General features: G+C 38.8%; 2 protein-coding genes across 2 annotated transcripts in view; both read right to left on the bottom strand.

Annotated features, from left to right (window-relative positions):
• Nucleotides 1–10,220, bottom strand: part of LOC145490995 (protein ecdysoneless homolog) — a 31,243-nt gene extending 21,023 nt beyond the window's left edge. Inside the window, exons 1-10 of the mRNA XM_081470128.1 lie at nucleotides 9,134–10,220; nucleotides 8,149–8,266; nucleotides 6,741–6,828; nucleotides 6,327–6,502; nucleotides 6,059–6,200; nucleotides 5,028–5,078; nucleotides 4,788–4,916; nucleotides 3,784–3,840; nucleotides 2,707–2,778; nucleotides 2,454–2,539 (exon numbers count right to left, since the gene is read on the bottom strand). Coding sequence (XP_081326254.1) covers nucleotides 2,454–2,539; nucleotides 2,707–2,778; nucleotides 3,784–3,840; nucleotides 4,788–4,916; nucleotides 5,028–5,078; nucleotides 6,059–6,200; nucleotides 6,327–6,502; nucleotides 6,741–6,828; nucleotides 8,149–8,266; nucleotides 9,134–9,302 — 1,088 coding nt within the window. The 5' untranslated portion in view covers nucleotides 9,303–10,220. The remainder of the gene's footprint in view (nucleotides 1–2,453; nucleotides 2,540–2,706; nucleotides 2,779–3,783; nucleotides 3,841–4,787; nucleotides 4,917–5,027; nucleotides 5,079–6,058; nucleotides 6,201–6,326; nucleotides 6,503–6,740; nucleotides 6,829–8,148; nucleotides 8,267–9,133) is intronic.
• LOC145491053 (uncharacterized) overlaps nucleotides 1–10,222 on the bottom strand; it is a 110,521-nt gene that overhangs the window by 89,923 nt on the left and 10,376 nt on the right. The gene's annotated exons all lie outside the window — the stretch shown is intronic.

The raw sequence follows: 10,222 nt of genomic DNA, 5'->3' as shown, positions 1-10,222 counted from the left end.
TTATAATGGGTAATGCCATACTCCTCAGAAATCCAATTTATACTTTACTGCGCAAATGACGACGATGGCACGATCAAAAACCTCGACGGTTCTAGATATTAAGTAAAGACCAGAATAAATACCTGGAGGGACCTGACATGATGGATAACAGTACCGTGGTCAGCGAGTTGAAAGAAAGCTTCAGACTGTCTCAACCTACCCCTAGCCTTATTTTCGGAGGCATTTTGTTTCTCGTCGTCGAGGCAACAAACTGCTTGTTAACCATTCCATCATGAATGTTCCCGGAGTTATCGTCGTGTATAAACGGTTAAGAATCCGAATATCCCTTCACTGTAAACCTCTACTAATCCGAATACTCTAAAATTGATGAATCCAGGAACTTTTACGAATCCAAAAAAACTCCTTTAGTGTAAACCTAGTCCTAAATCGACCACTGTAATCTTTACATGATTTGTCTACCAGTGATATGATCTGCAAATTTCAATGAGGTAATTGATCAAACAACCAAAGTAGAAAAGATGGATTTTTTTTCCCAGTATGATTGAAACTTAAACGCAATTTCTTCCTCGGCTAATTCAACTCAAGAAATTCCAGGTTTTCTAGCTGAGTTTGAGCATATTGTGTAGGTACAAATTTTCTACACAGCTAGAAGAGCTGAGATGCCGTCACGCAGTTAGTAATTTATAGAAATTATGGTATTTCCACTTGACTTTATTTGTCATTTTCTCTTGTCTGTCAGTCAATGATTCAATTGGCATAAACCATAGAGGACTGGTTAAGTGTATCTCTAAAACTGCCACTGTATTATAAGTTATCAGTGAAATCTATGAAACAAACAAGTGTTAAAATCATTTCCCGAAGTACTGTAGTAACGTTCTTTATCAGGGATGTCGTGGGTGTTGCAATGCAAATGAAAAAACATATATATTTATACTACCTTAAACAAAAAAAAAAACCATTTTCCATTATTTTATTCACACAACTTTTCAAAAACTGCTTTCATCGGATTGCTGGAAACGAATATTTTACTCGAGAGTGGCTCTCCGAGTCACGCAATTGTTTACATCCCAACGGCGGAGTTTGGGCAAAATCTACGAGAAACACAGGCCAAGGTGGGCGACTTGAAACCATTTGCCCAGAGATATTTTTTGATATCCTAACAGGTGGGTGTATATTTAACCCGTAGAAAGTGTTTTTATGGTATTTAAAGTTATAGCCCATAGAAAAATATGGCGATGTTATAATGCAATAATTCTCCTACGGCATACTGTAAAATTTTGCGTGTCAGTTTTATCTCTTTTCGGGCCCAAAACTAACTTTGATTTATTTTATTTTTCGCTCAGACATACGACGAAGACCTGAACTGAATATAAAATCTATTGAAAGATTCTCAAGTAGCTGTTCTGCGGAGCGCGAAGCAATCAAATATTCGGAAAATTCAGCAAAACCGGAAGTAGATTTTGAGCCCAGTCGGGTCGAAATCGTTTTTGGCGTATTTCTACCAAAGAAAGCTGTATTAGCAGAAACTAACTATGGTCCGTTTCTATTCTTACTAGGACCTATCTATGGACAAAATACAAGCGAAATCAATTTTTCGACTTGTGCCATTGATAGGCGATTTAGGTCCATTTTTATAGGCATTCACTCTTAAACAGTGTTCCACGATTTATTTAAGCAAGGAAGCCCAGACAAAAGCACTGAACCGTTAGGGTTGTTCATATACAGTCGAACCTCCGGTTGCAACCACCTCTCCTCAGCGACCAGTTTTCCAAAATACCAATGTTTCCAAGTCAAATCACTATGTTTGGAACCTCTTGTAAGCGACCACCTCTCGTAAGTGACCTCGACTACTTTCAGAGCTAAATGTTTGCAATTTTCTTTTTCTTTAACCTCCCGTAAGGGACCACTTGACAGATAATAGAGCGAAAATTGGATAATATGGTGTTGTAACATTATCGTATTCCTGGGTGGTACAAGAGACAGAAATTTTCAATGGGAAGAACCGGATATTTTTTTCTCTAAATTGACTTTTTACAGGAATAAAATATTGCATCAGTATTGGCGTATGGGGTACATTGTAAGTCTCGTCAGTTACCATGTTCCAATGAGGCAAAATTTTGATTCAATATGGTCTAAACTCTCGTAAGCGACCATATAGGCTTGACATTTTGGCCGGTGGTCGCTTACGAGAGGTTTGACTGTATTTGCGTTTAACTAGGAGATTTTGTCTTCAAGAGGTGGAGGGGAAAAGTTATCTTCTTGACAACACACTATTTTCTTTTCTACTAAGATTTGCCAAAACAATTCACCGTAAGTATTTGGAGTGGTTTCACAAAGCGCTCCGTATTGCAAAATTCGGAACACTCAGGGAATAATCAGAATTGCTACATAAAACTTAACAGCCTTTAAAGAGGATATTCAATGGCTTAGCGATATGAAAGTTGTTCACCAACCTGTTTTCACCTGCAAAAGTTTCACTGAATTGATGCTTTGCCTTCTTAAGAAGATCCTGGTGCAGTCTTGAGCCTTCAACTTCACCCTGGAAGAGAAGGACAGAAACAAAACGAGGTCACATACAAACCAAACACGAATGCGCTGAAAGGAAAAGAGCGAAAACCAGGGAAAGTTCGATAAATAAATCTGGTCACATTCAATGAAAAGATTGCAAGAAAAGCGAAGAAGTATTAACGAGGGTTAAACGTTTACCTTGAAATAACCTTGCTCGGTCAGACAAGCTAAGAATTTCTCCCACCTTGGTCCTTTAGGATCATTTTCTTCCTATATTGTACATGTAAATGGAAAGTTCAGTTATTAGACATCTAACTATGAATTGCAGAAGGAAGGCAAACTGACTCCGTCCCTGTAAATCACATGCAAGCGCTTTGCTTGAACATTGTTACACAATGTTTTATGTCACAAGTATATCCTTAAGTACTGTTCCATAGAACTTGCGCAATATTTTTTTCTAAACGCAAGTAACCGAAAAACTCAGCGAACAAACAGTGTAGAAAGAAGAACCTGAAGGTGTACTTCACACAGTGATGGCAGAAATCGTTCCTGCCACAAATTTGGACAGGTTTGACATATTCGATGCAAAGTATAAGCCAGGCAACTTATACCACACCTACATGTATGCTAAACAGTGCCTTTGTATCCTTGAGTCTGTGACAATTGAACTTGTTTTGCTACAGTTTTACCACGCAACAGTTAAGCTAAGGTCGCTTGGTTTCTGTTACTCTCGGAGGAACTCATCAAACAGTAGGTCCGCAATGCATATTTGCGTAATCTTTCAGAAAACTGACCTCAACGCTTCTGTGCACTATAATCAGATGTTCAGTGGCAATCTGATTGTCTAATTTGCCGTTGTCAGTAAGAGTCCAGACAACAATGCTCGCGTCAATATGTCACGCTCTTGATCACGCTCTAAAAAAAACATTTTCTTTGACGTTGATATTGTGGTAAAGAACAAATCGCATGTGGTTTAGCGTCGTCTGTACTCTTATCAACAACGATATGCGTCATCACATTGGTCAAAATTTGTTGAGGACTCACTCGGTTGCGCCTCATGAGTCTACAACATTTTGACCACCGTGATGACGCATATCGTTGTCGATAAGAGTACCGACAACGCTGAACCACATTCGATTTGTTAAGTAGACTGTCTGTGCAGCACTAAAACAGCAAACTAAGATCCATTTCTAATTCTCGGTTACTTTTAAGGGAGATCTGATCATGATGAAACGCTCCTCCTGACCACTCACACCACAACATTTATTTAGATACCTTTAACTCAACTTCTTTTGTTCCATTTCTTCTACACAAGATCTGAAATCCACAGGCCTTCAAGCGAAATGAAAATCTATTAAAACTTCATCTGTGATGAGAATAATTATTTAAATCTTCACCAATTACTTGGTAGTTATCATTACTGCGTCTTTTAATAACACACAGTCAAGCAACTTTTTGCTGATATTAATGGTTTTAGTGGATCTCTCAAGAAACAGAAACCATTCAATGGTTTCAAAGGGCCACATCTGTTGGTTGTGATTGGTAGAATTTGGTCCATTTTGTACGCCTCTTTTTAATGTTTGTTGATTGTTGTTGTAACTATGATTGATAATTGTCCAAGTGTTATTGCAAGGTTCATTCTAGAACTACAAAAGTTAAGCAGGAAAAAATCTTGAGACATCACACCAACTGTAAACCTTGAGAGTAAAATTCTTAAAACACTAAATGAATCAAAAAGATTTACTTAAAAATGTTGACAGATTGGAATACTAACATTATTCTTCCCAAATGTACTCCTCAAGGCCTGAAACCGCTTGCCATTCAGACCATCAATAACATCTAATTAATACAAGATTTCTCCATCTCCATCTCCTTAATCTTTTCGACCACTAGACTAGCATGCCTAGCATGAGGGTGGTAAAGGGTTTATGTGTGGCATGTGATGAGAGCAAAAATTAATGTGTGATGCATAAAGAAAGAAAAGACATGCATGATTCATGAATTTATGGAAAAAAAATTGTTGTTAAAAGTAGCTACATTACAAAAGTATGTTACGCATGAATTCCTGTTAAAATTTGAATGCGAAGCAGGATCACAAACTTGGCTGCCCTGACCCCTCAAGCATAGTATCTGGGAAAGGTGGAAGGGGGTGTCACTTTGATATGCCATTTATTACCATTAATTTAAAAGCTATCATAGGGAATAACTAACACTAAGCTTAACAAATACAGCACCATTTTTTCTTTTCAATTCCATAATTTATTATAATAAGTTATTACCAATTTCAGACCCATCTCATGTGCTTTATACTGAGGATTTGAAACAGGAGGCAAAGTCCAGTCTGATCGTCTGTCTGGCTTGAACGGTTGTTGGGATAACTGGGCATATAGGCATCGTGTAAAACATATCTGAAATCGATGGAAAAATTAATCTTATTAATCAAAGCAGTATGTGATAATGACTACACATGATAGTATAGAACAATACCAATAACAGAATGTTATAATAACATTACATACCCTGGACATTAGTCTAGTTTTCAGTGTAAATTGTTCCATTGTCCTACAAGCCTGAAATGTAGAAAGAGATGTCAACAGTACAGTACAAAGTGCAGAATTATACAACTGTAAACAGGTAACTGTAAGAGCCAGAAATGATATTGAGCAGACAGAGAAGAGATGAAGTCAACAAAAACAAGTTTGTATAGATGAGCAGGGTGGAGATGCAGTGGCAGGGACTCCCCCTGTAAGAGGACACTTGGACACAAAGTCACATGGGATCAGCAGCAGCCTAATGGTTAGTGCTTTGGACTCTGGCTGAAACAGTCTGGGTTCCAGCACTAACTTAGGGGTAACCTGACCACATGTAGTTAGCATCGGGCTGAGAAGTACTACCAATACATCTAACTGCTTCAAGCTACAGAACTTGAATATTACAATACTGTTGCGTACATATACAGTTAGGATGACCTCCTGCACCAAACAGTGCAAAGTGGTAAGTAGACCAAGTAACAAAAAACCTCTCACAAAGGAACATGTCTAAGGGAGTACTTCTCACATGGCGACACTAAAACATGGTCAGGACCAACCACAGAAAAACACTTCATTTGCAAGGTCCTCCAGTAAGGAAAAAGTGGGCACCTTCCATGTAAGGGTAACTCATCATCCTGAAGGCTAAAGGAAAGTTCTTCGCATTAAACACCGGGTCTTGGTCACAGCAATTTTAATGCTGGGGGTACCCCTGTGATGGACCAGCATCCCATCCAGAGGGGAGTGAAAATATTCCTAGTCACTTGGTGCTAAAGAAACCGGGATAAACTCCAGCCTAATGGGCCATTTGGCTTTGTATGCAGACTTTACCTAATTTACCTTGGTCAGACCACACTCAATTCAGTTAACATCTATGTGACAAAGCAATATTTATTGATCATGATTCCAGTCATACACAAAGAACACATTATTTTGTAACTCTCTGTAGCAAAATAGATCAAGGTACATATACTTTCCCTAAGAAGACACTGTGGACTACAGAATACTGCAGTATAACAAACCTTCATATCAGTAGGAACCCTCTCATAAAATGCCTGGACAATTGGACTGATCAAAGATGGCTTCTGATCAAGAACATATTTCACCTCTGCAGGCACATAGCAGTGAGCATGATGGAAACTGTTCTGAGATTGCTCTGAAAGTCTGAAGTGACAAAGACAAGTAAATACCCTGACAAGAATGTAGCTGGTACATGTATCCAGTATATAACAAAGTAGACAAAGCATCAAATCTTGCTGTATTAGACTAAAAGAAAATGAAGGTTCTTACATCTCAATCCTTTGATTGATTGTCTTTTGGATCTTTGCTGCTGCTTCAGTATTGTGAGGGCCAAACACTAACTGTAGTGCCTGATCTATTATGGGAGTACCGGTTGGGTATATCGTCACTTCTCCAGGGTTGGAGGGAATGGGAATAATATGAACTTTTCCATCATGAACAAAAACCTGAAAACAATAATAACTTAAAGAAAAAACCAAGCAAGGTTTGAAGGTGACTATATGCGACACTAAACTGGAAAGTCAAGAGCAAAAATCACACAAACAAACAGTATCCATGTATAAGGTTCTGTGACATCATAACACAGCAGAATACATGAACACCACTTTTTGAGCATTTTTAAAGTCTGACATGTTTTGCCTAGAGAAAGAAACAATGCAGTGTATGAAGTAACAGCTGGCTTACTCTGTTCTTGCTGTTGTCTGGATTAAGCCATCTTGGTAGGAAATGAGCTGCTTCGATCAAAAGGAATTCACCATCATTGTCTGATATACTGAGATTTGAAAGTAAATCAAAACAAAAATTTATTGACTATGAAAAATATATGGTCAAATATTTAACACTACAAAACCTTTACAGTACATAAAGTGGAACAACTCATGTCCACTGTAGGGATTTGAGTCTGCCTCCTCCACAGGCTTTTCTCATTTTTTTTTTTTTTTAGCGCTAAGGGCGATTGAGAGACTGGGAGTGAGCAAGACGGCATGATCAGGAGCTGGTAGCGAGTGAGGAGCACAAGTGCAGGAAGGATTCCCTGTGCCCCTCCTCACTAGTTAATTATCATATTTTTTACTATTGCACGGGTGACTGGGGGACATCAAGGCAGGATTTGAGTCACTACATTGTTTAATTGTCTAAGGAACATTGCTTAAAGTAGTGCTTATGTTGCGTACAAGGTTTTTGAAATTTTGGTATCTCTATCAGGGTTGTAAGAAGTAACTGGCCACAGGGGAAAATGAAAATCACCATCTACTTCATGATCTCAGCCGCTATTTATCTGCTGGCTATTTATCTGTAGGCTATTTATCTGCAGCCTATTTATCTGCAGCCTATTTACCTGATCCTTGAGAAAGAAAAATTGCAAATTCAGCTACCTACTAAATGACAATTGGCTCCCAGTTCATTATCGTATAGTTTTTAGAGTCTTGTTGTTAGTGTTTAAGCGTGCAAATGGTATGTCTCCAGCCTATATAACTTATTTGTTACATTATCGTACTCCCTTAAGATCAATATGCTCTGTTAACAAATATGCTTCAAGATCAGTCGAGCTCATTTACTAAGACTTACGGGGATAGAGCATTCTCTGTATTTGCTCCGAGACTTTGGAATAATTATATTTATCCTTAGCTTTGTGCAGATGGAATTTGACTGATAGTTTTAAGAGGGCCCTCAAGACCTATCTTTTTACAGAATTACTATTACTATTACTATTACTATTACTATTATTACTATTATAAATAAAAATTTTAAGGGAGTGTCACTTGGATAATTTTTCTACAGTCAATCAAAGAGTATATGCTACATATACTTGGAGATTGAAATGTCTTCAGTCTCAGTTCTAAATTACCTTTCAAACAAGGACTTTTAAAGTGCATATGATGCAGAAATGTTATGTGTAATTATAAAATTTGCCATTTGAAATACACGTTTCCAAAGTTGGAAACTTTTAGGGGGAAAATTCCCGATTATACAAGCCGCCAAATTTGTGCTATTTTGCCCTCCAAAATGGCATTTGAATTGCACGGTAAAAATACCACGTGACAAGAACATAAGCACTTAAAGTTCGCGAAGGCAGTTTTGTCCATTACCTTACCTAATACATATTTCAGGGAAAGCCTTGGAAAGTTTGAAGAGAAGAGAAACTATGAACCATTCATCATCAACATTGTCACCAAACTTTGTTTTCCCATACAGATGAGCAGGGACATCTCCTGTAAACAAAAAGTCAATTAAGTATGGCATGACATTTGGTGCAAGTCAACTCAAGTCAAGCCAAATATTTGACCTTAAAACTGTGCATGACGTACACCACATAACTAACCACACCTCTACTAGCTGTGGGACCGAAATGCTACTAAGAGATGCCAGCCTAAAAATATAGAAATCTGGATATGAAGGAAAGTGTTTAAAGTGCATGTTTACACACTTATTTTGACCGATTTTGGGAAATGTTAGGGGATTTTTTGACACATTTCCATGGTTGAAACAGTGGAACTCAATTAAGTTCTAAGTTTTTTGGATGTTGAGAAGAGGAAAATATCAGCAAAATCCCAAACTTTGTTTTTTTTTTTTGTAAGTTGGCACCTGAATTATGGTGAGATGCACATAGGACATGCACTAGACCCAGTCTGTAGAGTATGGAAGTAATGTCTGACAAGACCTTGCACAGGCACAAACATTTTTCCAAGCATGCAGAGCAACAAATGTTGGTAAAAGGACAGTTTCAACTTTACCACTTTTCTTGACTTCAGAGTACCTAAAGTAGACTTCAGATGGCACACAGCTGAGACCGGTCCATAAGCTACTAAGCTTTAATTTTTAATCGTATCTGTCTGGTTGTCTGTCTGTCTCTTTGTCTGCACACAAACAAATTTACGCGTCTATTAACTCGCGCGTTCAATTGTCATCTCTTCGGATATTTGGCCATGGAAGTGGGCAACCATGAACGATTTTGCAACGTTGCAATCAGCCACAGTCATTGAAAAAAAGTAGCTCATAGTTCTATTAAGTGTAAAGCAATTTTCCAAACAAAGTTGCAAGAAACATCAGCGATTTAACAATGTCTTTTAGCTACAAACCTTTACTGTCCTTGGTGGCGATACAGAGGGGCTCATGTTGCCAAATGAAATCATCAATAAGTGGACTTAAAAAAGCCAGGTAATTAGTTAACAGTGCTTCCAAGGTGCGTTCAGTGGCAAATAAATTTGCATCCTTCACAAAAATTCTGTATTTTACCGCGTTTTCCATCACATGCACCCTGACGCAGCGTAAACACCATTTTCATCTGCCATCTTTATTTTTCAGCGGTAAGACATCGTGGGCTCTTTTATCATCCAGCCCTCCCTCGATCCCTCACGTTCCCCCTCACGCTCTCCATAGATTAGAAGAGTTCCGCGTTCCAATCTTCCAGTAGCTCCGCGCAACATTGACAAGCAACTATCCTGAAACTGTCCAGTTATTTCGATTAGAGGAGCGTCAATAACAACGAAAACGAAGACGAGAGTTTGTCGGTGGAAGGTGGAAGACAGTCTTTTTCGAAACTCGCCCAAAGCCCTCACCTACCGTCTTCGCGCTAATCCCTCGCAAAGCTCGCCCTCGCGCTCGTGTACCGCGCTCCGCGCTCCACCCCCTCAAATACCTGGTCTGCAGGCTAGTCTTTCTTAAAGCCCTCTCCAGAAGTATTTCTGGCCTTTTCAATAATCCTCAACTAACAGAACGCCTGGAAAAGGCGTCACCAACGAGTAAGCAGTCAGATATTATCAAAGCAAAGTGCGAAATATCGCCTGGATTTCGGTCCCTAATAGCAAGGTTAGTACCTGCACCGAGAAGAGGCAGAGATATAAACATCAATAATTATTGAGCTAACATGTGAAGTTGGAAGCTCAACTGGCAGATCCTTTGTTGAAGCAAAAACATAAGTACCAGGTACTGTATTACATCTGTCGGTCTGAAATTCAGCGTGCAGATTCCCTAGGGGATGCTGCTAAGTAACTACTCATGCTGATGGCAAAAACATGACGTGACATCTTCTGGAGAGCTTTTCTGTTACATTAAAGCAATAGGGTACTTTTTCCGTGTTTACATCGCCTCTCCTAAACACAAGGGAGGCTGGGAGAATTCGAGACAGTTATGCAAACCCGAGATGCAGTCGAAGGTTTGCATAACTT

The sequence above is a fragment of the Orbicella franksi genome, chromosome 6 (assembly GCF_964199315.1).
Source record: "Orbicella franksi chromosome 6, jaOrbFran1.1, whole genome shotgun sequence".
NCBI classification, from domain to species: Eukaryota; Metazoa; Cnidaria; class Anthozoa; order Scleractinia; family Merulinidae; genus Orbicella; species Orbicella franksi.
This window is presented reverse-complemented; position numbering and strand designations above follow the sequence as displayed.